The sequence below is a fragment of the Humulus lupulus genome, chromosome 4 (genome assembly GCF_963169125.1).
Source record: "Humulus lupulus chromosome 4, drHumLupu1.1, whole genome shotgun sequence".
Lineage (NCBI taxonomy): Eukaryota > Viridiplantae > Streptophyta > Magnoliopsida > Rosales > Cannabaceae > Humulus > Humulus lupulus.
The window spans coordinates 214,157,137-214,183,112 of NC_084796.1; the positions used below are offsets into that span (position 1 = coordinate 214,157,137).

Genomic DNA, 25,976 nt, shown 5'->3' on the forward strand with positions numbered 1-25,976 from the left:
TGAGGACAAAGCACGCTGGAAAGACTTGTCTTGGTTTGTAGGGCCAGACATCATTCCAGAAAGCAGCCATAGTGATGTGGGGCGTCACATGAAGTGTGGATGATGGACCCAAAACGGGTATGTTTTAATATTTAAACTCGCAAGTGCACGAATCGTTTCGGAATATAATGTTCATGTAAGTACGAGGTCGAACCCATGGGAGTTGACTAACATCAAAAGAAACTATTTCAAACAAAGCAATAATATTCTAACCTAGTTCCAAATATTTGATGAGATTTTGTTTTAGAAAAATAAAAGACAATTAATAAAAAGATTTAAGATTAAATAGAAAAATGGTTTTCAAAAGATATATGTAAAATAAGATTATTAAGATTTTAGAATCCACAAAATGCAAGTTCAATAGTATTTATAAGTATATTGATTCCCAAGTTTTGATATAGTTGAAATAAATCACACTATATATTTTTTCAAAATATATTTTCTATTCAAGCACAAGTTACTCTTTCAAAAATGTAGGATTTTTCTTCACTTATATAAGATATAATTTCTAAGCATTAATTGTGTTACAATCTAATGAAACTACAAAAAATCAAAGAGATTATGTTTAGGCAAAATATGATACTTATGCTCTAAGAATTAGATGTGAACAATTTAATGAAAAACATTTAATCAAAGAATATCATATTTTTGCATAATGAAGAACTAAGTGTAATATGCTTTAACACTCAATAATAGATGAAAAATGCATATCTTTGATAGAAAAATCCATAAACAATGTTACACAAATGGGAAATCAACATACAATAAAAAAAATACTATCTAGTTACATTTTGCTTCATCATCATCTTAATAACCTTTGAAAAAGATTAGAAGTTCATAACTAGATAAAAATTACAAAATAACATACTTGACATGCTCTTCAAAAGATGAAAATGGTAGAGAAAAGAGAGAAAAATATGTGTAAAAGATATTGAAAAGATGAAGAAGAAGAGCCCTCCAAATGGTCTTACAAGACTCTATTTATAGGCAAAATATGGGGATTAAATTAATCAAATTAAAATAAATAAATAAATTGATTAATTTAATTGTGTTGGGAAGTGGTAGGATAAATAGAGTAAATGTAAGAGTATTGGAAAGATGAAATGTTTGGTTGGGTAAAAGATTAGTGAAAAGCTAGGGTAAAAAAATGAATTAGGAATGTTTATTTAGGTAAGAAAAATAGGGAAGAGTGAATTGATATTTGAGTGAAAAATACTGGGAATGAAAATGTGATTTTTGGGTCTTTTTGTGGCTGTGGCAGAGTGGGTTCGGTTTGGGCCATGGAGCTGAATTGGGCCTGGTGGGCCTGGACAAGCAAATGCTGGGCATTGATGGCTTGCTGAAGAGAAGTGGCTGGGCGTGCATTTGGTGATGTTGGGTGTATATGCATGGTTGGAGTATATGCTGAAGACTCTTGGAGTAATTGCTTGCTTCGGTGTGCCAGGCGGATGACTTCATGAGGGAGTGGTGTTGGGCCTGAGGTGGAGGAAGCTTGGAGAAGATGTTGGGCTTGGGCCCAAATGAAGCCTTTTTTTTTTTTATAAATGTCAACTCTTTGTCTTGCTTTCTTGAAAATGCCATGTTGTCCTTCATTTTTCTTTCTTTTTAAGAGCATACATTCCCTACAAAATAAATATAAAATAAATCATAATACAATATTTTCAACTCTAAAATAAATCAATTTTATTCTTTGAAAATATTAATTATAACTTAATTTATATTTTACATTTAAGTTAAATAATACAACATTTTTTTACCACTAACTTAACAATATTAATTTTAAATAATTAAACTATAATATTTTACAATAATATAACTATAAAAATACACAAAAATCTATAAGACTAATAAATTCAAAATTACTTAAAAACTCAATAAATCAATTAAGAACTCAAGAATTAAGCAACAATTAGCACATAAAAAGTGGTAAAATAACTCTATTTTGTAGAGTTATCAATGGCCGACGGGGACGTCGAGCCCGTAAGGGGGGGTGATTGTGATAGTCAAAATCTCGTGATCCGTAAGGGGAAAGACCGGGTAAGCTGTGCAATCCCACACCGCCTGGGGAATGTCAAGTGTAATGATTCTAAGACTGTGTAGGTATGGGACTACACAGTTGAAGAGGGCTTAAATGGATTGATGGGTACTACCTATATCAGGAAGGTGCATCTTCTTTTTGGTAGCCCATCACTTGAGAACTCCATGGTTAAGCGTGCTTGGCTTGGAGTAATCTAGGGATGGGTGACCTCCTGGGAAGTTTTCCCAAGAAGTGTGCGAGTGAGGACAAAGCACGCTGGAAAGACTTGTCTTGGTTTGTAGGGCCAGTCGTCATTCCAGAAAGCAGCCATAGTGATGTGGGGCATCACACATCTCATAATGTTGCAATCCTTTCTTTTGAAATCTCTTCGCATTTGGATATTTCTACAAAAATCCAAAAACACACAACATTACTACATAACATGAATTTAGAATAATCAAGTAATCAACAACACAAGTATAGTATAAGTCTATTACCTTTAGATAAGTGTCTCATACTTCATCACTTGTTGTAACAGTATTTGTTTGAGGATCCCATCCCATACCAGTTTGTTCGAAAAGATGAGAAAACTCTTGATGTGCCTTTCTCAACCGATTGAATTTGGATTTCAATTAAGGCATTTTATATCTCTTTCCAAAAATACTAAATATGTCATTTTCTATTTTTAGTCATCCTTTTTTGTCAAAGTTGTTGTTTGTAATCCTTTTTTGGCCTCTTCATACAGAAGACCAATAAAATGTGATTCAATAGCCTCAGGCCAAGAAGCATGATCGTCAATGTCTATATTCTTCGCATCCATATTATCATAATTTTAACTATCATAAACTATGTCTTCATAAATAATGCTTATTTTAAATTTATTAGCCCAAGTTTTCAAAATCAAACATTCAAATCAAAGAATTCCAAGATGTAAAGAAAATAGAGAGAGTGAAATAAAGAGCTCGCCTTAGATGTTGCAGATTGAGAACAAAGGGACTATAATGGTTCACTACCAAGCTTGTTCTCTACATTATAATGTACAACCATTAAAAATTCAATTTTACCATAAATATTTAATAAAGAAATAATTATGCAAAGAATATTTTCTTTGTGTTGCAATAAAAATCTAGGCACAAACTCATACAAGTCCAAGAGTTGAGTTAGCTCACAATCAATGAATCACAATCTTGAGGGAAATAGGTCACATTTGGTCAACACTGGATGGGCTATGATGGCTCTGATTAATGGTGGACAGGTACATATTAGAATTGAATGAGTCAAAACAATCTGAATTGTTTCTAAAAAATTTCTGATGTTGTTATGTATAGATAGAGAAAAAAAAATGGTATATAAGTGTAATGTTTGTGCGTATACAGGCTGAGAGAGACGCTGCACCTTTACACCGTACAACTAGATATTTGATAAACTCTCAAATGGATAATGGAGATTTTCCTCAACAGGTAATTCATATAAGTATTTATGCACTTTCCTTCTATCTTGAAGATGGAAACAATGGCTTGGAAACAATGTCATTTAATGTTAATGTTGACGCGGTTTTTCGCCAACAATGTATTACGTAATTAGCTGGAATAAACTAGGGCTTAAGGATAAACTGTAGTAAGAATAATGACTCTTAAGGATGTTTAGAATGAAATAATAAGAACACTCGTTCCTTTTTACGTGGTTCAGAGGCTAAAATCTCCCTAGTCCACAAGTTGATATTATTACTGTATATCTCTCTATATTTCGACAGAGTATTTATATTACACAGAAAAAAAAACCAACCCCTTTTCTATCCAAGGTCTTGGTATTTATAGAAGAGTCATCCCAGGATAGGTCCATGGGTCATCACGTGGATATCCATCCTATATGTGACATGTCCTCCACAAATGATGAATATTATAATATATATTAAGGTATGGTCTAATCATTAGGTAAAATTGATCATGGGTCGTCTGACATAAACGGACATGTGATGCTTGATCACACACGTTTATGTTGCGTGTCCGAGAATTCAAGGATAACGGACATGTAATGTCTGACCATGCACGTTTAAAAATAACGTATCCAGGTTTATAAAGACTCCTGGATATGGCAGATTGTCAGAGTACCACGACCTGAACATAACGCCAGCTCGTGCCCAGGATGCTGTGTTTTGTATCCATCTCCAGCTTGTACCTTAATGCTTTGTATTCCTCAGCTCGTGTTATTACCTGGGGGGTCGCACTGCCTTCGCAGAGGAGATATCAACTTGTGGGTCCCTTAGGACTGTTCTTATCTAGCCAGTTGTACTCAAGCTGCATAAAAGACCCGGGCTGAATATCAGGGCGTACAATTAACATTATAAAATGTTTCCACCAAAATTCTGAAGTGAACCCTTCATTGAACATCCCTAGATGTCAAAATCAAGGTATCTGTACCCGAATACTGTTTGTAAATATACTTTATCAATAATAGTAAATACTACAAGTGAAGAGGCCTTATCACAATTTTGGTGGATCTATAATCAATTTTGATTGCAATACTGTTTAGAAATCAATAAGAAGTGAATCAAACACTTGAATATGTCTTATCACAATTTTGGTGGATCTATAATCAATGTAAAATTTGGTTATTTGGATATACATATATGTCTAGGAATTATTTCTTTATTACAGGGCTTTAGTGATGCGTGACATAGGTGCATAAATATATGTATACACACAAGAATATTTAGTAAAGTCCATTAAAAGAATAGTTGTTCATATCAGCAACAGTAGTTGATGCATGGTTATTGATTATTACATCAACGCAAGAGTACATCAAGAAAGTATATTTGCAATGACAACAAAATACACATATAAAGGGACCCCTCCATTCTAATACATGTAAGTTTGACCCTATGGAATACCATTCCAGTTTTGGGTGGAATTTGGCATTTTATCTGTCTACAATGGCATTCCAATTTTACAAGAAAGCAACCGTAGAAGGACTCAAAATTAGTTTCTGAAAATTAAAAGAGAAAGACTAAATTGGTTTCAAGTGGTTCTTATTTTTAAGCAAGGAGAGTTTATTGGCAGCAGGACATTGTACTCACTGGAATAGCAGTAAACAGTTCCATATCCATTTCAGCAAGCATGAAAATTTTAAATTAAGCATAAGGTCTAGCTAAATACAAACAAAATGTTTTTCTTTTGTTTGAATAATACAAAAAGGAACTATCCAAAATGTTTTGGGTTGACGACTGAGTGTATTCGTTTTGAGATAGTGTACTTGCACACAAGTACATACTACTGTAAGCATCCAAGTACAACTCTCTATTTTAGAAACTTAGGTAATATGGGATTTTGCACACACACTTGTATACATATAAATTGTCCAATGTTACTCTGCATTTTTGCAACTCTTTTAACAGTGGTGCATATATCATTAATGCTCTAAGTGTAATCTTTTTGCTTGAATCATTAACAGAACTAAAGTAAATAAACTCCTATATGGACATAACAAATAAATTGACTATGCAAATAACTAAACTGACATCAATACAAAGTTAAAATATTCTACCTCCTTAAGTGGCCCATTTGTTATTGTATTATATCCTTCTATTTAATATGGCTTCAAAATTATTCTCACTTAAAGGAGCTTCTAGCTCATAAATGGTAACCAATTCTATCACTATATTTTTTTCAACTTACATATACAATCACCACAAAACTATTCTATTCTTATTCAATGATCACGGCATAGATTTCAAAGACAAACCTCTACCAATTTATTGGTCTCTTTCAAAGGATAAAGAAGATCAATGGATAAGTTGCTTTTATCAATTGGATGTCAACTGTTAGTTTAATCGTGTAAGAATCAATAAATAAAGATTAACCCTCTACCATGACATCACAAAAGTAATTAGAATCTAGCATTTTCATGACAAATATACAATTAAAGAAACACACACCACTACTACAAAAGAGAGAACCATATATACCATATTATGAAGCAATATAATAAATTATTTAGGCATAAACTAACTCTTTGTCCAACTAAAGCCAGCTCAGTGTGTGGGTTTTATTGTACCATAACATTAAGTATATTTAGAAGCAAGATTCTAAGAAAAACTGAGAACATATACACAAAAATGAGTGACAAATCTCTTTATATATATAAAAACCCTCATAACCCACAAAACACTACAAACCCAGATGTAATTATGATGATTTAATCAATTGAAGTATTATAAACAATGAAATTCAAAACTTTATTTACAAATATGTATATAGCACATATGAGTTAATAATTAGCTATATATTTATATACTTAGTAACATATTGATACGAAGAAAGATACAAGAGATACAACACCAGAAAGATTGAACTACAGAAACCAAAGAAAACTACAAGTGCAAAATAAAAATAGACTAAACTACCACATAACAACAACAAAGCAACATTGCTTAAAGTTAATTAATGACAATAAGACATTGCAACATTGCTTCCAAATTTCCATTGTTGAGTCTGTGAATAAAAAATTACAAGTGTAGGCTTTCATCAAAATATAATATATAAATATATATACATACATTATCAAGCAATAGCCCCAAAATTAAATTGAACCTCTTCTACTTCAATTTTTCTTTTTCTAAACTATCTCTGTACATTATCAATTATAATAATACAAGAAAGACAAAGTGCCTTTGTAAACATGCAATTATGTCCTAAATTAAAAAAAACTTGCACCAGTCAAACCTCTAAAATTTAAACATGGTTTCACTTTTAGTATTGCATCCCAGTTCTAATTTGTAAATGGAAATATATAATTGTTCTATTTCCCTCCAATTTTATATGCCAACAACCACAATCTCATTAGAGAGTTATTTAAATGAATTAATATCAAGGGAAGTTAGCAATTTAAATGATCAAAGCAGAGCTCTCCAACAGAATATTCAGAGTGAAACCAAAGATTTGCAAGACTAAAAAAACTCTCAAATCATATTAAGGACAATCGATTCAAACTTCAATCTCAAAACTCAGTGATACCTTGCGGCTGATGGTAACGAACACCAGTGAGAGAGATCTGGAGTTAGAGTTGACCAAGAAATCGCCCTGTCGAGGTAGAACAACCACACCAATGACGAGAAAATGGAGATGGTATTGGGCATCTACTTTCACAAATGGTGGAGAGGAGGAGAGCAGAGAGAAAGTGAAGATTAGGATATTGATTTTAAGATTTTGGAAGAAAATTTCAGAAAAGGAAGAAAACGTGAAATCCTTGTTTTCTATCTTACAACACAAAATTAGAATCTTGATTTGGATTTTGTTTCCAAAAATAACCTACCAATCAAAGATTTTTGTGGGCCCTGTCTACTTTAAGTTTTCAAGTTGATAAAATTGTATCCAAATTTATTACCAATTAGACCCTTAATTACTTTTAGAGAAATCACCCATATTTTGGTTTTTTTATATTTTTTTTCATTTTCACGGTAATTTTTTTTATACCCACTTTTATATACCATTTTTTTTTGCTTTTAGTGTTATCTCTAAACACGTCTATCTTTGTCCTTTTTTCTATTGTCTTATTCAACAACCAAAACCAAACTCCTTGCTCACCACCGTCCGAACCGTGTCCCTCTCTATAGACAAAAAGCAACGACAAAAACCACCTCTTTCTCCTGCTTCTCCGATTCCTTCTCACTCAGCACTGTCCAAACGCCACCGGAGTTCTTTTGCCATTTCAGTCGCCTTCCCTCACTGTTCCACATGCCATTTTAGTCGGCTTCCCTCACCGTTCCCTCACCGTTCCACACACCGCACCGTTCCTCAAGTGATTTTCTAAGCTTGATGTTTCCATTTTTTCTATTTAATTGAAAATAGTGTGAATGATTTTGAGATTGATTTTTTAAAAGAAATTTAGGGATTTTGGAACGCCTGTATTGATTGGGTCCTTATTCTGAGCTGTGTTGATCTTGAAATGTAGTAGTTTATCTTAAATCTTAGGATATCATGGGTGAAATGAAAAGATGCTAGACATTTAGTTTTGTTGTATTCAATTTTTCAAAAGTGGAATTAAGCCAAGTTGCGATTGGAATTTAGAGGGCTCAAGCTGAACTTCTTGTTGTTCAACATGTGAAAATTTTGGGATGACTTTAAGATAATTGTTTCCTAATTCAGTTGGGTAGGAAGTTTCTACTTATGCCATTATCTAATGCTAATGAATAAAATTTATTTTGAAATATGTTTGTTTCTTCCCTGGAATTCAGTTCTAGAGCATAGCTTACCTTACTTGTGTCATGAGAATTGAGAAATAAATGTCTGCAGTTGAAAGGCGTAAAGTGAAAGTTGTTGTTGTTTAATTGTTCTCATAGGATGATATACTAGCATTTTTGTCTTAAAAGAGATTATGTCTTTAATCATAATGGCATTATATATTTAAGGTGCTAGTAATTTCATGGACCTGCTAGAGTATTAAAGCACAATGACAGTTAATGTAATTGTTCCAATAGTAGTGATATTTTTTATGACTTGCTAAAGTGAATGTTGGTGAGAAATTTGTTGAGATTTCTTGGTGTAAATTAACATTTCCTTTTATTAGAATGTTAATTTACACAAATTCGTTGAGAGTTCTTGGTGTTAATATGTTGTGGTGATATTCATGACAAGTTTAAACATGGACCATTGCTTTCTGTGGTAAATTTGTCTCAAATTCATTGTTGCTCAATTGGAAATAACAATTTTGTGTAGTTGTCATAATTTCTTTTTATTTGGTTTGTATCTTTAATTGTAGGTTGTAGTAGCTTTAAGGACTCATGGTTCATACACGGTTTTCATCCTCATCTCCTCCTTCCCAAACAAATACTCCAACTTCTAAATCTAATATAAAATATGCAGTTACTTCTTCTAGTGAAGCAAGAGTGAAGAAAAGGCTCTATAACAACAAACATGAAGCTAGGAAAGCAAAAAGAACCAAAAAGAGCCAATTAACTATTGAAGAACCTTGTGAATCCCCTCTTGAGGTACATTTTCAATTTCTTTCACTTTAGCAATGGTTATTAAGGTCCCTATGTTTTAAGGTTCTTATTACTAGGCTGCTTAGGTTGGTTGTTTATTATCTATTTTGGTGCTTTGTTGCTTTTAGGTTGCTATATGGGTTGTTATATTTTCTTAAAAATTGTTTTCTATGTTCCTATATGGTTGCAAGTGTTTCTGAATAGGTTGTTGTGTTTGGTTATGGTTTTCATGTTGTCTATGAGTTTCTTAGGAGTTTATAGGATTGCTTAATAGTTTGTTTTATATGTTGTTAATGAGCATTATGGGTTGCTTAGGACTTTCGAAGGTTTTCTAACTGGTTGTTGTGTGAGTTGCTTAATTGGTTGTTCTGTAGATTGTTTTCTATGTTGTTATGAATGGTTGTTGTATTGTTTCAATGATTGCTTAAGAGGTTGTTGTGTGGTTTCTTACTATGTTGTTTATGGTTTGCTTCAAAGTTTATAGGGTTGCTTTATTTGTTGCTAGAAATGGTTTCTATAAAGGGTGGTTGTGTTTCAAGGTTTGCTTAACTAGTTGCTGTGTGGGTTGCTTAACTGGTTGCTATAGAGGGTTGTTGTAATATTTCAAGTGTTGCTTAACAGGTTGTTGTGTGGGTTTCTTACCATGTTGCTTATGGGTTGCTTATGAGTTTATAGGGTTGTTTTATATGTTGTTTATGTGTTGCTTTGAAGTTTATAGGGTTGCTTTATTTGTTGCTAGAATTAGTTGCTATAGAGGGTTGTTGTATTGTTTCAAGGGCTGCTTAGCTGGTTATTGTGTGGGTTGTTTTCTATGTTGTTATAGAGGGTTGTTGTATTGTTTCATGTGTTGCTTAAGAGGTTGTTGTGTGAGTTTCTTACCATGTTTATAGGTTGGTTAAGAGTTTATAGGGTTTTTTTTTATATATTGCTACCTAGGTTTGTTATATTGTTCAAGAGTTGCTTAATTGGTTTTTGTATGAGTTTCTTACAATGTTGCTTTATTGGTTGTTTAGTAGTTAATAGGGTTGCTTACCAGATTATTTTAAATGTTGTTAATGCATATTATGGGTTGATTAGAAGTTTCAATGGTTGCTTAATTGGTTGTTGTGTGAGTTGCTTAATAGGTTGTCATGTGGTGCTTAATAGGTTGTTGTGGGTTTGTTTTATAGTTTCAATGGTTAATTAACATGTTTCTTTATGGGTTGTTGATTGTGGCTTAATTTATTAATATTTATATTTTTCTATTTAATTTGGTGTGTTCTTTTGTTATATTTTGTAGGGTATGGATTTCCCAATTCATCCGAATAATCAATGTTCTTCAAAAATTTCTTATACAATCAAACATTCACAGATTCAAGCTATCCTCCAAAAGCTTTTGCCGAAGCAAGTTAGTGAATTTGATAATTCTTGTTTTGGTCATTTCTTAACTCTGTCGGAGTTCACAATGCAACATCAACTTATCCATAGCCTATTGCTCAGAGAGTTGCAACAGCTCGACAACCTTGAGATTTAAGCTGATATAAATGGAATGAAGCCTCGTTTTGGGATGAGGGAGTTTGCATTGGTTACAGATTTACGTTGTTTGGGATCAATAGATAAGATGAAATATGTTACGAAGGATGATGGTCTTTATTCTACATATTTTAAGGACCATTCGAATATCAATAAAAAATCTTAAGGAATGCTTTGATAGGGAACACTGACAAAATGATGAGAATGCTTTGAAGATTTCATTAATGCATTTTTTGCACAATTTCTTATTTAGTTCTTCTGATGCTAATATTGTCCCAAGAGAAGACTTCAATATTATAGATAGTGGTGAGTTTTATGAATTTTCTTGGGGTAAGGAAGTTTTCAAGGCCACTGTTGAATCTTTGAAAAACAAATTGTTGGAAAGAAAAGTAAAAAGAGAGCAACAAAGATGAAAAGAGAAAAGACAAGCATTATTATAGGTTTCTTGGGTTTCCATATGCCTTTCAAGTATGGTTTTTTGAGTGTTGTCCATACTTGAATGGGAGATATTGTCGTCTCTCTCATGGATCAATCTCACGCATTATCGAATAGTCAAGCAAAATTCAGCCTTCATTCTCAGAGGTGACCGAGGTGTTATCTTTGAATGTTGCAGAAGTATTTTTATTTTTAATAATATGGTTTTAATGTTATATTATATATATTTGACTTTTTTTATTTGCAGTTGAAATTGAGGAATATATATCCTACTTCCGAGGAGAGAAAAAACTCACAAATGAAGACTTTGTTTCCAAAAGAAAAGGAGGCTCTTGAGGTTGACAGTGATGTTCCTAAAAATGCTAGAGTTTCTCATGGAATTGCAACAACTAATTATAGAGTTCCTGCATTAGGAGATGATGACTTTGTGGAGACTCATCCTCGGTCTGTTGCTAGTGGTTCTTCACCTTCTTTGTTTGTTGTTATCCCCATTTCCTGTCGTGGGCCCGGGACGATGGTCCAGGCCCATGGTCTGGGCATTCGGATATGGGCCCGGCCCAAGCCCGCTTGGTACAGGAGTAACCAAGGGCTACGACCCAAGTGTGACTCTTGACCCGGATGGTGTTCGGGATGGTGATCCAGGATAGTCGTCCAGGAGACGTATGGACAGTTGGGATTACAGTTGAAGTATACGTAAAAACGATCCCGAAGCCTGGTAAACGGTCCGGGCCTATGGTAAACGAAGAGGGACAGAGGTAAACGAACCCGGATCAGGTCCTTCCGGTTTGGCAAGGAAAAGCATCCGTGACCCTGAAGCCGTCCCACGACGCGTGGGGATTGTCCCCACTTTTCACCTACGGAAAAGGCCACCTCGGGATTGCACGCCGCTGTTTCAGACCTGCGCTGCCAAGTACTCTGATTGGCTTTGTCCCCTGAATCTGCCTCGTAACTCGAAGTGCCCAGACCAAAAGCACCATTTTGTCGGGCGAAATTTAGTTCTTGGGCCGCCCTATTGGGCCTTAATTATTCTTGGACCTATGTATTTTTGTCTTTCATATTGGGCTTCCGCCAGAGAAGCCAAGAGTATCCACATCTTTGATGGGCCCGGGTCATACCCGGCCCAGATCCAGTGTTCTTATGAGCTTATAAATACAGGCGTTAGAGCACTAAGAAAAGGATCTCTCTTCGACTTGTATACAGTTACTCTGTCAAAACATAGAGAAAAACTCCATTGTAAAAGACTTTCTAAGCTCTAATACAACTAACTCGTGGACTAAGGCTCATTAACGCCCCAACCACGTAAAAATCCTGTTTTTACCTTCTAAAGTCCATATCATTAGTCTTATCTAATATTCATTAGTGTAGTTTCCGAAAATCTCGGTAAACATTTTGGTGCTTTCATTGAGAGCCTGAGAAAGCTAGTGCTAACGCCAAGCCTTTACTACAATGGTGAACACACGACACACCACTTTCGACCCTAGTAACCCAGAGCAAGGCAATGGAGATTCGTTGCCTTCCCAGCATCTTCCTCAGAATCCGCCTGAGAACGCTCCTCCTGAAACATCTCACCATGATGAGTCACAAGACTATGAGGGTGGGACAGAGTATGAAGAGGAGAACGAGGAGGAATATTATGAGGAGGAAAATGAGGGGGAGTACCACAATGAAGCTGTGGATCCCGGGATCCCAGAAGGAGAGCCCAGCCAGCAGGACCTAGAGGTGGCTAGACTGAGGCAGCAAGTCCTGGACCAGGAGGCCATGATTGCTGAGCAAGCGGAGGCGCATCGGCGGATGCAAGAGTCTCTCCAAGCCCTGCAGGCACTCATAGTCGCGCAGGGTCCGGCGGCCAATCCTCCAGCTGACCCACTTCCCAGAGCGCAACAGCCTGCTCCGCAAGCCCGAGCCGGGGTCCCCGAAGAAGCGAGGCCGACCCCTCCCCCAGAGTAGTTTCCTGAGCCAGCCCCAGGAAACCCAGAGAGGGAGAAAAATAAGGCCGGTGGAAAGACCCGAGAAAAGAGCACCCCCGTCACGAAAACCGGGACCTATTCCCGGCCGCTCCCTAGGAAAGAAAAGGTGCACCTCGTCCCAGGATGGGGCCACCCGATCGATCCGCAAGGGATGCGGCCGCGGAATGCACAGCCCCGGCACGCCCCAGGACGAGACGAACGGGAAAGGTCTTTGTACCCAAGTGCCTCGGTAAACAAAAACCGTCGGGAACGGCCGCATAGTGAGGAGTGTCATGCCCTTAGTTCAGGGGACGACACTTCCCAGATAGACCTACGCGACGGACTGAACGCTCGGAAAGAGCGGGTCCGTAAGGAAAAGATCCTCCCCCGAGGTGGCGACCTTAGGAACAACATCAATGACAGGAGGAACGAAAGGATCCCCCTGGAGGATGGCATGGCTAGGCAGCTCATGGGGCAGCTAGCCGCTTTGAAAAAGGTCACGGACCGTTTGGTCCGCAAGCAGGAAGGTGCGGACACCGACTTCGATGAAGAGGATAAAGAGCCCTGCGTGAGGCATATCCTGGACGCTGTACTCCCTAAGGGGTTCAATATGCCAAGCCTCACCGCCTATACCGGAAACACCGACCCCAGAGACCATCTATTCTGATACAACCGGCTTATGATGGTGGCCCACGTCAGTGACGACGGAAAGTGCCTCTGCTTCTCGATCACTCTAGGTGGTCCCGCCAAGGAGTGGTGGAAAAGACTTAAGCCAGGGTCCATCCAGTCCTGGTCTGAATTGCAGTCAGCATTTCGCAAGCAGTTCGTGGCCGCCATGAGGATGGACATGAATATTAGCGCCCTCGCAAATATCAAACAACTCCCCACAGAGACGCTGAGGGCCTACATCCAACACTTCACTAAAGAAGCCTCCAAAACAAAGGTGGACGATGGACAGCACCTGGTGGCTTTGCAGTCCGGAATCCGGGCTGGGTCCCCTCTCTGGGATGACATGTAGCATAACAAGGCGGCTACCCTGGAAGAGTTCATCAGGAGGGCCCAAGGATTTATCAATTGGGAAGAGGCCCAGATCCAGGCTTTCGGATGGCCTCTGACACCACAGCCCATCGTTTAAGCGTTCCCGGGGTACGGGGTGCAGTTCCCAGCGTAGTCCTATGTCGCGCCCCCAATTTCCCCGGGACCGACCGTTACTCCTGGAATCAACTACACCCCTACGGTGTACGGTCCTGCCTCTTCGGGATATGCCCCGGCCCAATCCGCCCACTTCTCCGAATATGGGGCTGCGCCGGTGGGTCACAGCGTCGCCCCCATCGGGGCCCAACAGTCACAGGCGGGAGCAACAGAAGCGAGTGTGAACCCCTCCCGGGGGAAGCGATCTAGCAAAGGCCAAAACCGGCCTGAGCCGGCCAAGAAGGGAAAAAGGGGCTACGAGCCCCAATATTCAGAATACACCAATTTGGTGGACACCAGGGAGAACATCTACCTGGCCACAGAAAGGGCGGTTCACTATCGGAAGCCTAGCCCCATGTTCAAGGGGGGAAGAAATTTGAGGGATACCAGCAAGAGGTGCGCCTATCATAAGGATGTAGGCCACACTACCGAAGAATGCCGGCAGCTCAAGGACGAGATTGAAAATCTCATCAAGCTGGGGCATCTCCACCAGTGGGTCAGGATGCCCGTGGGAGTCCCGGGCCTGTTAGCATGCCCCGGACAGCCTGCGGTCCCGGGAGCACCCAAGGCATACCCACCTTAGGGAGGGTATGCACAGGGATCGACGACACAGACCCCTCAGGGGCCCCCCGTCGTGCAAGCTCCCAGCCCTGGAATGCCTTACCCATCTGGGGCCGCACCCCCTCGAGTGGACGGGCATGTGGCCACCATCTCGGGCAGACCTCACCTGGGAGGACCGTCCAGGAACGACCAAAAGCGCTACCTGAGCAAACTGGACCATGATCAGGAGGTATGCGCCCTTGTCCAGGCCCTGGCTCAGTGCCCGAAGCTGATGAACCTCCCCATCATCTTCACGGAGGACGGCGCCCGCAACGTCCATTTCCCGCACCGTGACCCGCTGGTCATAGATGCACAAATCGCCAATAAGTTGGTGTCCCGCGTGTTGGTGGATGATGGGAGCTCCATCAAACTCTTATTCAAGCCCGCCTTCACCTCTATTGGCTTGACTGAAGTGGATCTGGCATCGTGCCCGACCCAGATTTACGGCTTCAACGGAGATGCACTACTCCCCATGGGGAAGATCCAATTGCCCGTAACGTTGGGAAGTGAGTTGCAGCACTCGTTCAAGTTCTGCACCTTCATAGTGGTGGACTGCCCCACCACTTACAACGTCATTTTCGGCCGGCCTGCATTAGTTGAATTCGGGGCCATCACCTCTATCCGTCATCTTTGCATGAAGTTCCCCTGCGACAACGGAGGGGTAGGGACTGTCCGGGGAGATCAGAAGAGCGCTCGGAAGTGCTACCATGTGTCCACCCGATCGATATATATGGTCCAGGTCGATCCCATTGGGGACTTCATTGACCCGATCCCTCCCCCACCTACTGAGAGAATTATCTAGGAAGAAGATGACCTAGACCCAAGGATAAGGGACGACCGCGTCCTGGAGCCAATGGATGAGATTGAGGAGGTGTGCATCAGGGACACCGATCCGGCCAGGATCATCCAAGTCGGGAAGAACCTACCGGCGGATGTCCAGGCCGCCATCATCGCCCAAGTCAAAGAGAACCAGGACATTCTAGCTTGGTCTCACTCAGATATGACGGGGATCGACCGCAACATCATCTGCCACGCGTTGAGTATCGACTCGAACGCGACCCCGGTCCGCCAGAAACGCAGGCCTTTAGGGACGGAGAGGGTCGAGGCCCTTAAGCTGGAAGTAGAGAAGCTGTCTTCGATCAGGAGCACACTAGTTTCCAAACTGACAAGGGGATATACTACTACATAGTCATGCCTTTCGGACTGAAAAACGTCGGGGCAACCTATCAAAGGCTTGTCAATCGAATGTTCTGGGCCCAGCTAGGGCGAAACATGGAAGTCTATATCAATGACATGTTGGTCAAGTCCAAGTCATCCGGGAAGCATTCGGACGACCTGGCTGAAGCTTTCCCAGTCATTCGGAAGTACGGGATGAAGCTGAATCCCAAAAAGTGCACTTTTGGCGTGGCCTCCGGGAAGTTCCTGGGATTCATAGTGAGCTTCTGGGGAATAGAGGCCAATTCGGATAAGATCAAGGCACTGATTGATATGCCCTCTCCCCAGAAGCATAAGGACGTGCAAAGCCTGACCGGGCGGATAGCCGCCTTAAGCCGTTTCGTTTCCAAAGCCACGAATAAGTGCATCCTGTTCTTTAATGTCCTTCGGGGAAGCCAGCGGTTCGAATGGTCAGTCGAGTGCGAAGAAGCCTTTCGAAAACTAAAAGAACACCTGGCCCAAGCTCCGATCCTGGTGAAACCGGTGGACGGGGAGCCTCGGTACCTCTATCTGGCAGTGACCGAGCACGCGATTAGCATCGTGCTGGTACGGGAGGAGGAAAGGACGCAGCTCCCGGTGTACTATGTGAGTAAGCGATTGTTGGATGCTGAGTCTCGATATCCATTAATAAAAAAGATGACCTTTTTCCTGCTAATGGCATCCCGAAAGCTCCAGCCTTACTTCCAGGCCCACGCCATAAAGGTCCTGACCAACCACCCCCTGCGGCAGGTGTTACAGAAGCCCGAGTCATCGGGAAGACTCCTCAAGTGGGCCATGGAACTAAGTCAGTTCAATATATCCTACGTCCCTAGAGTGTCCATCAAGGGGCAAGCCCTGGCTGATTTCATCGTTGAGTGTTCTGGGATTTCTCAGGAAGACGATCCCGAGGTCCCTGCGGCGCCCGTGTGGAAGGTCTTCGTGGACGGGGCCTCGAATGAGAACGGGGCCGGGATCATCTTGGTATCCCCACAGGGGCACCAGCTACAAAATTCCTTCGTTTCTAATTCAAGGCATCGAACAACGAAGCTGAGCACGAAGTTGTCTTAGCCGGGCTGCGTTTAGCCCGGGAAGTAGGAGCCGCAAACCTGGAAATCTACAGCGATTCCCAGTTGGTTGTCAGGAAAATCTCGGGGGAATATCAAACTAAAGGAGAGAGAATGGAGACTTATGTGACCTAGACGTGGGAGATGTTGTAGGCGTTCGAAAAGCACTCAATCCGCCAGATCCCCAGAGAGCAAAATGTCTTCGCAGACACAGTAGCAAAGCTGGCCACCGACGCCAAAGAAGAACTGGTCGGGCTAGTCCCCGTCAATCATCTCCCCCTCCCAAGCATCAGAGCCCCCGCGGTCCACACCGTCGACCACTCCGCATCTTGGATGGGACCGCTTATCCGCTATCTGACAGCCGGGAAAGTACCAGCCGACAGGGCCGCAGCCAGGAAGCTTCAGTACCAGTTCCACCGATATGTCATGATGGACGGAGAACTCTATCGTCGGGGGTTGTGCCTTACCTCAGGTGTGTGTCCGGGATAGAGCTAAGCGCCATCATGCATGAAGTGCATGAAGGCTTTTGCGGAGATCATACAGCGGGGCCTAGTCTATCCAAAATGATCTTGTGCCAAGGATACTTCTGGCCGACCATGAAAAAATATTGTGTCGATTACGTCCGCAAGTGCGAACAGTGCCAGAGATACGCGAAGGTCCCACGGGCCCCCCCGACAGAAATAACTTTGATGACTTGCCCCTGGCCCTTCGCAGTGTGGGGGATCGATCTAGTAGGATCGCTCCCAACCGGGAAAGGAGGAGTGAAGTATGCCATCGTCGCCGTGGACTACTACACCAAGTGGGTTGAGGCGGAGCCCATGAACACAATCACTTCAAAGAAGGCCTTGGATTTCGTCATCAACAACATAGTGTGTCGGTATGGCCTCCCCTACAAAATTGTATCTGATAACGGGAAGCAGTTCGACAACGCCCACTTCACAGATTTTTGTGAGAGGCATGGCATCGTCAAAAGCTTCTCCGCGGTCGCCAGGCCCTAAGCGAATGGACAGGCAGAAGCTGTGAACAAAATCTTAAAAGGGACGCTGAAGAAAAAGCTCCAAGCCTACAAGAGAAAATGGCCCAAAAAACTGCCCCCCGTGTTGTGGGCTTACCAGACGACCGAGAGGACATCAACTGGCCACACTCCTTGCGAAGCCATCATCCTCATCAAAACGACCATCCCGTCTCACCAAAGAGACACATATGATCCTGCCCAGAACCATGCCTTACTCCAGGAATCACTAGATCTCATCGAGGAGATCCGGGAGGAGTCGCAGGTGCAGCTGAAGATGTACCAAGGCAAGAAAGCACGTCATTTCAACTTGAAAGTCAAAAGCCGAAAGTTCGGAACCGGCGACTTAGTCTTGCGAAGAGTCTTCCGTGCTACTCAAGATTCGGGAGTGGGGGTTCTGGGCCCGAATTGGGAAGGGTCGTACGAGATCCAACATGAAGTGTGCCCCGGGACATACTGCTTAAAGCGGCTCGATGGCTCGGAAGTCCCGCGAGCCTGGAATGCAGAACATCTCCATAAATACTATCAGTAGTCAGGAAAACGTGTTCCAATTTTGCATTTTCGTTGTAAATAATGTACGCCTCAGGGAGACCCCCTTGAATAATAAAAATGGCATGTACAAAACATCATAAAGAAATGTTATCACACAATGAAAATCTTAGTCAAGTGACCCCAGACTAGTCTCCGCTCACTTGCGGGGGGTATCCCGGGTATGAGCAAATACCCGGCGGGGCGCAAGCTCAGGCTAGTCCCGACCCAGACCTGCGATGTCCGGGTGACACAAGCCCCGCGGGACTGAGCCTAAGGTCGGTCCCACCCCGGACGAACGATGTCCGGGGGTATAAAATTAAAAAGGACCGGGCCTAAGGCCGGTCCACCTCGGACGAGCGATGTCCGGGGGTATAAATCAATGCGGACCAAGCCTAATGTCGGTCCCACCCCGGACGAACGAGTTCCGGGGGTATAAAGTAAAGAGGATCGAGCCCAAGGCTGGTCCCACCCTGGACGAACGATGTCCGGGGGTATAAAGTTTAAAGGACCAAACCCAAGGCTGGTCCTACCCCGGACGAGCGATGTCCGAGGGTATACATTGAAAAGGACCGAGCCCAAGGCTGGTCCCACCCCGGACGAACGATGTCCAGGGGTATAAAGTTAAAAGGACCAAGCCCAAGGCTGGTCCTACCTCGGACAAGCGATGTCCGAGGGTATACATTAAAAAGGACCGAGCCTAAGGCCGGTCCCACCTCGGACAAGCGAGGTCCGGGGGTATACATTAAAAAGGACCGGGCCTAAGGCCAGTCCACCCCGGACGAGCGATGTCCGGGGGTATAAATCAATGCAGACCGAGCCTAATGCCTGTCCCACCCCGGATGAGCGAGTTCCAGGGGTATAAATTAAAGACGACCGAGCCCAAGGCCAGTCCCACCCCGGACGAACGATGTCTGGGGGTATAAAGTTAGAAGGACCAAGCCCAAGGCTGGTCCTACCCCGGACGAGTGATGTCCGAGGGTATACATTAAAGAGGACCGAGCCCTAGGCTGGTCCTACCCCGGACGAGCGATGTCCGGGGGTATAAAGTAAGAGGACCGAGCCCAAGGCTGGTACCACTCCGGACGAGCGATGTCCGGGAGAGAGAAGCATTCGGTATGCCCCAGGGCAAAGCCGTGGCCTACAACTGGTAAAGGGAGAACAAGGTTCCAAAATAAACTATTTAAGCCACGTTGGCCCAGGCCGTTGGAGCCGGGAATGGAAAATAGGCGGTTAGGTCTGAAAACTCGATAAGCTAGTAAGTTGGTCTAGTCCAGGTCGTTGGAACCGGGACCAAACCCTCTGAATCAGTCAGACACGGTAATAAAATGAAATTTCTACTCAAGGAATAACAAAAGAAAAATATATATACCGGAGAAAGCAATATAAAGTGTCTTGGACGCGTACGCGTCCGAAAGAGGTATTGCAAAATTACAACAAAAAGATATAAAAAAGGCAAGGTGAGGGTCCGGACCTAGGCTTCATCCTCGAGGAGCTCCGCGTCTTCCTTCTCCTTGGCCTCGAATTCGGCCCTCTTCGATTCCGAGTCGGGGAAGACCAGGAGGTTCATGCTCTTGTCCTTGCGCCAAGCCATGCAAATGGCCTCCTCGAAAGTGACTTCCAGCATGACGTCCGCCTCCTCCTTCTCGCGGTGGGCCTCCTCGTGCGCCATCTTCTCCTCGCGGAGAGAGCTGTCCAGTTCACGGACCCGAGCCGTCAAGGTCAGGATCTCCTCCTTGTCCCAGGCAGATTGAGCCGCGGCTGCCTCCAGAAGGGTTGCCCTGTCATTGGCCTCGCTTCCCTTCCGGGATAAAGCCTCTTCCAGCCCAGCCTTGACACGGTCGAACTCCTCACGGTCTGCCTGAGCCTGGGCTGTCTCCCTGGCAAGGGCCTCCTTGGCGGCCTCCCTCTGGTTCACAGCCGCCTCCAGCTCCAACTGGATTGTCTCCATCTTCATGGCCAACTCGGCCACCAGATTGGCACTCTGATGAGACAATAGATCAACTTGGAACAAAGCAAAGTTAGGAGGAATCCTTATAAATAAATAAGAAGAGGGAAAGAAAAGATACGAAATGAACTAACCGCAGTGGCCTGATGGCGGAGTGCCTGGGAGATAAACATCACGTCCGGATTGTCTATTATGGCATACTGTTTGAGTTAGAGGTTAGACATGGTGTTCCCCACCTGGTCCAACAGGTCCGCCGCCAGGGGGGCGTGTCCTACCCAAGCTTAGGGCAGAAGCCTGTCTCGGCTGCTGGCCAATCCACGATCGACTGAGGGGCGCTGAACACTGCCGGACGCTCCGCGAACTCGACCTGACGGCGGATCGTCAGGGCCTTGTATGTTTCGTCTCTCCAGCCCCGACCATTCTCCCAGGTCTGGTTAATCAGCCGGAACTGTTCATCCCGTACAACGACTTCCCCCTCCTCGAGTAGTGTCGGACGTATGGGGAGAACCGGCGGTGTGGGAATCTCTTTCGCGGCGAGCCGACTCGTCGGCCGAGCCAGCTCGCCTCGTCTAGGGCCTCTTATTCCCGGTGTTGGCCTCCTCAGCACCAGTGTTCAGGCTCTTTTTCCCGAAACTTTGGCTAGCTGCTGCACTCGTCTCCAAGTCAATCACCGGGTGTTGGGCAAAGGCGGAGACTGCATCCGGGTCCACGCCCTGAATGGGGACGATGGCAAAGGCTTCCCCGCCGGGTCAAAGTTCCGCCCCGGGCGCCTCCTTGTTGAGGTTTGGGTCCGGGCCCGCCGCCTCGTTTGCCTTTCTGGCAGCTTTCCTGGCTGCCCTGTCCTTGATGAGGTGCCTCAGTTCGCTTGTGGGGGTAGACATGCCAGAGTCTCCTGTAAGAACACCAAAAAGAGTCAGACGACTAACCAAAAGAATCAACATCAAAACTAATAGTGACCCAGGACGAACCCTCATCTATGCCCCGGGCGCGACTCAACTCATCTAAAGCGAAGGAGTGGACTCGGTCCCCTATGTCGTCCGGGTTCAAGAAATTCCCGTACTGAAGGAACCCGAACAAGAACATAAGAACCTCCGAGCCTACGGGGATGGGAGACGAAGGTCTCGTCTCCCCGTCAGCCCTGAATGCGGGGCCTCGAAGTGCTAGCCTATCCCTAGCTAAGTCCCTGACTTGGGGAGCATAAGTTAAGATTAAAGGGGAGTTACCTCACCCCGATACGCTAGCCCCGGGGGTCCCCGTGTTCGGTAGGGCATCCTCGAAGAGCTCTTCCAGCTCCTTCGAAGTGGCCGCCTCTGTTTGGGCCTGGTCCCTTTTTCGATTGGCCGCATCGGCTCGCGCTGCCTTCTCCACCTCCGCGATGTGGTTCAGGACCAGCTGTTCCCTGATGGCGACATTCTTCTCGCACTGGATCCCCCGAAGGTTCGGGATGACAATAGTTTGGTGGGCCGCGAGCATCCCGACCAGTCGGAGGTTTTCCGTGGTGACATAGCCTCCTACATCCAGGTCATCCGCGCTCAGCTCAGAATAGTACCTCCTCCGTTCTAGGATGAACTGGGTGAGGGGAGTTTGGGCGAAGGGTCCTGCCACCTGGAGGAACATGATGAGGAACGGAGAAAAAGAAAGAAAAAATAAAAGAAAAAAGAGGAAAAGGATCGGGGAAGCACTTACCCACTCGCTGGAAGTCCAGCAGCAGCGTGGGGTTCTTCTCCACGAGGAACCCGGACGTCATGAACCATTAGTGACGGACGTCCAGGGGATGCTTCCAAGAGCTGGTGGGAGCGTGGTAGTTACCTCGCGACTTCAGTCTGTAGAAGTCATCCAAGGTTTTGTCCTTGGCGTTGACCTGCGGCTCCATCTTGTAGAAATACAAGATTTCGGTAGGGGTTGGCTCCGCGATCTCCTTTGCAGCGCAGAACACTCGCCATCCCGCGAGCATCCGGTATGCTTGTGGCAGAGGCTGGAACGGTGCGATCCCCACGTATGTCAAGAACCGCATGAAGTAATCGTGAAGCGGGAGTGTGGCTCCTGCACTAATATGGTCGGCGCTCCATGCTCCGAACCCTTCTACAGCGTGTGCACCCGTTCCTCGATCCTGGCCAAGCGGTTGTGGAAGAGTCCGGGGGTGGACTCTATGCCCAGGCGCTTCTCCAGGATGTACATCATTCGGTAGTTCCGGAACAGGTTGGTGAGTACATCCATCTCCCATCGGTTGCCCTTGGGGGTCTGGGACCCGGAGAGGACGACGGGGGCCCTGTTGACTTCTTCCATGAGTGAAGGGTGACGCCCGTTGCCATAGTTGATGATCTGGGAACAAAGAAAAGAAGCCAAGCAGTCAATACCTAAACCCAAGAAAGTCGGTTAAGGTACGGGGGGTCTCCTAAGGACTGCTTGGAGTCCCCTCCAAATTGGGTCCGGGATCACCAGGGAACCGCGAGACTCAGATCGGGAATGGAAAAAGGGCTACTTAGTATGGCTCCACCATCTGCCCGGGAAGCATTTGGACCCGGAGCAACCCGAACCAGGCGGCCTTCCTAACAGTTCCTAAGTGTAATCAGATTCTAGCAGCCTAAGCATACGAATTAAAAGAACAGCCTAAGTTCGTATATTCATCAAGAAGGTCAGAAGGACTTACTGTGAGTTGTTGGCCATAGAGGATGGTGGTTGTCCGACGGTAAGAGTGGCAGAACTTCGTTCTTGAACTGGTGAAGCTGGTTCAGCAACTCGTCGATAGGTCAGACCCAGGACGTGCTCTCAGGCGGATGGGCAGACAATGGGACTGTCAGAAACAATCGACGGCGTAGTGTAAGCAAGCGATGAAGGATGTCATCGGCGATATTGGACATGCAAAGCTCCAGTTCTTGAAATGGCTCGAGAGTGTAAAAATGTCAAATGAATGTCTGAGGAGTATTTATAAAGGCCCGAATCCTGGCCTCTGATCCAACGGATAGAAATCTCCCCATCGAACGGTCCAAGATCGTGCAGGGGCATTTATGAGCACTCTAAAGCTAGATCCTCGCCATCTCAGATCTAACAGCCCAGTAGAGGCGAATGTTGAAGGTCTCCCCATCTGATGGTCCACATCAGCACAGGAGCATTAATGAAGGACCCCCGTGCGGATGGGATGCTTCGGAATCTGTGCTGACGCACTAGCCTAGGCCTAGCGACCCTTGAGGTGGTTAGGTGACCTTTCGAGGTCAAGATCTATCCATGCAGCAGTTGCCTGGCGACACGTGTACCCCTGCCACGGAGCAGGACTTAGGTAAACGTACCTGGACACTGGTAAATGGTCCAGGCCCAGTATGCGGCCAGCATCACTGCCTTTGTCACATACCCACAATTCCAAGCAGGAACTGGGAAGGCAACCGTGGATTGTCCGGGAACAAGGCAAGCCTTCACCTGGCGGCCCCAGGCGAAGGCTTGGGGGGTAAATGTTATCCCTATTTCCTGTCGTGGGCCCGAGACGATGGTCCAGGCCCATGGTCTGGGCGTTCAGATATGGGCCGGCCCAAGTGTGACTCTGGACCCGGAAGGTGTCCGGGATGGTGATCCAGGACAGTCGTCTAGGAGACGTATGGACAGTTGGGATTACAGTTGAAGTATACATAAAAACAATCCTGGAGCCTGGTAAACGGTCCGGGCCTATGGTAAACGAAGAGGGACAGAGGTAAACGAACCCGGATCAGGTCCTCCTGGTTTGGCAAGGAAAAGCATCCGTGACCCTGAAGCCGTCCCACGACGCGTGGGGGTTGTCCTCACTTTTCACCTACGGAAAAGGCCTCCTCGGGATTGCATGTCGCTGTTTCAGACTTGCGCTGCCAAGTACTTTGACTGGCTTTGTCCCCTGAATTTTCCTCGTAACTCGAAGTGCCCAGACCAAAAGCACCATTTTGTCGGGCGAAATATAGTTCTTGGGCTGCCCTATTGGGCCTTAATTATTCTTGGACCTATGTATTTTTGTCTTTCATATTGGGCTTCCGCCAGAGAAGCCAAGAGTATCCACATCTTTGATGGCCCGGGGTCATACCCGGCCCAGATCCAGTGTTCCTATGAGCTTATAAATACAGGCGTTAGAGTACTGAGAAAATGATCTCTCTTCGACTTGTATACAATTACTCTGTCAAAACATAGAGAAAAACTCCATTGTAAAAGACTTTCTAAGCTCTAATACAACTGACTCGTGGACTAAGGCTCATTAACGCCCCAACCACGTAAAAATCCTGTTTTTACCTTCTAAAGTCCATATCATTAGTCTTATCTAATATTCATTAGTGTAGTTTCCGAAAATCTCGGTAAACATTTGCTATTCGTCCTCAATCAGCTCCTGACGGTTGTTCATCTCCTATGTCTGATATGCCTTAGGTTTCTCTTAGCAGCATGCATGCACAGTTGCTAGCTTTAGAAGCACGCAACAAGAGATTAGAAGAAAGCAACATAAGATTAGAAGCAAGCAACAACAAATTGGAGGAAAACAACAAGGTTGTCGTTTATGAATTATCTTCATTGAAGAGTGATGTTCAGGAAGGCTTTTTGAAGCTTTATAATCAATTTAGTTACCATTTTTTAGGGAAACATGTATGTATTGTTTTATGGATCTTTTTTGAACTTTTTGTGCTTTGTCCTATTATTATTTATTGTTCCTTATTTTTTTTTATTTTTGTTTTGTATTTTTATTGTTTAATAGGATTCTCATGGTAGTGATGATAGTTGTCTTAATGAGACAAGAACCAAGAGACGACATGAAGAAAAGATTGTTGAGTTGAACAGTGTTGAAGAAAATGATATTGAGGAGGAGGGCAATACCAACATTGTTGATGATGAAATGGTTGAAAATAATTCGAAAGAAGAAGATGAATAAGAGGAGGATGAGTTTGAAGAGGAAGAGGAAGAAGAGGTGCACCAATCTGATGAAGATAAGGATGAAAGTGAGGGTGATGATGATGATGATGATAATGAAGACAATGAAAAGTGTGTTGGAGAAGACAATGATGGTAAAGAAGAAGAGAAAGATGATAATGATGAAAAATAAAGTGGAGGAAAGAAGGATGAAGATTCTAAGGTTGAGTTTATTTTATTTTGCAAAATAACTTATAAATATATTTATATCATTTGTTTGTTTTTGCTTTCTTATTTGTATGTTTATTCTATAGGTTGATGATTGTCATGATATTTGTAAAGTTCCATCTCAAGTTGCCCAGGTTGCTAAAGTTGATGGAGTTGTTGGTGAGGTTGTTGATGTTGTGTTAAAGGTTGTTGAAGTTGTAGCCCCACTTGCTAAGGTTTTTGAAGTTGCTTTTCAAGTTGTTGGAGTTGTAACTCAGGTTGTCACTGAGGTTGTTGGTGAGGTTGCTGAGGCAGTTGCTGAAAATCCAAAAGTGTCTTTTTTGGATTCTTTATCAGACATCGAATTAGATAAGGCTATACAAAATGCTTATAAAGTTGTAGATGCGATGAAGGAAACTAGGGTATAGTTTTAGTCATTGTTTCCTTATTTAT

At 43.8% G+C, this 25,976-nt stretch overlaps 2 protein-coding genes across 3 annotated transcripts; both read left to right on the plus strand.

Moving 5' to 3' along the window:
* The first annotated feature begins 8,811 nt into the window (after positions 1-8,811).
* On the plus strand, positions 8,812-12,264 carry LOC133829396 (uncharacterized). Of its 2 annotated transcripts, XR_009891740.1 has the most exons (3): positions 8,812-9,041; positions 10,315-11,129; positions 11,230-12,264. XR_009891740.1 is itself a non-coding variant. In XM_062259157.1 (2 exons), exons 1-2 carry the CDS (start codon positions 8,835-8,837, stop codon positions 10,546-10,548), a joined length of 441 nt encoding a protein of 146 aa, XP_062115141.1. In that variant the 5' UTR covers positions 8,812-8,834; the 3' UTR covers positions 10,549-12,264. The 2 variants fall into 2 exon arrangements, 1 of the variants encoding a protein (XP_062115141.1); XM_062259157.1 differs by having other exon boundaries at positions 10,315-12,264.
* A 12,532-nt stretch (positions 12,265-24,796) lies between these two features.
* Positions 24,797-25,727, plus strand: LOC133829397 (uncharacterized). Its single transcript, XM_062259158.1, has 2 exons — positions 24,797-25,539; positions 25,631-25,727. The coding sequence occupies exons 1-2, from the start codon at positions 25,259-25,261 to the stop codon at positions 25,725-25,727; spliced, it is 378 nt and encodes a 125-aa protein (XP_062115142.1). The 5' UTR covers positions 24,797-25,258.
* The last annotated feature ends 249 nt before the right edge of the window (positions 25,728-25,976 follow it).

What these genes read in the sequence shown, in the direction of transcription:
- LOC133829396 (XM_062259157.1), top strand. Translation starts at nt 8,835, where the DNA reads ATGGTTCATACACGGTTTTCATCCTCATCTCCTCCTTCCCAAACAAAT. An exon ending in CTTGTGAATCCCCTCTTGAG is followed by an intron (nt 9,042 to 10,314) that starts GTACATTTTCAA and finishes TATATTTTGTAG; the next exon opens with GGTATGGATTTCCCAATTCA.
- LOC133829397 (XM_062259158.1), top strand. Translation starts at nt 25,259, where the DNA reads ATGATATTGAGGAGGAGGGCAATACCAACATTGTTGATGATGAAATGG. An exon ending in AGAAGGATGAAGATTCTAAG is followed by an intron (nt 25,540 to 25,630) that starts GTTGAGTTTATT and finishes TTTATTCTATAG; the next exon opens with GTTGATGATTGTCATGATAT.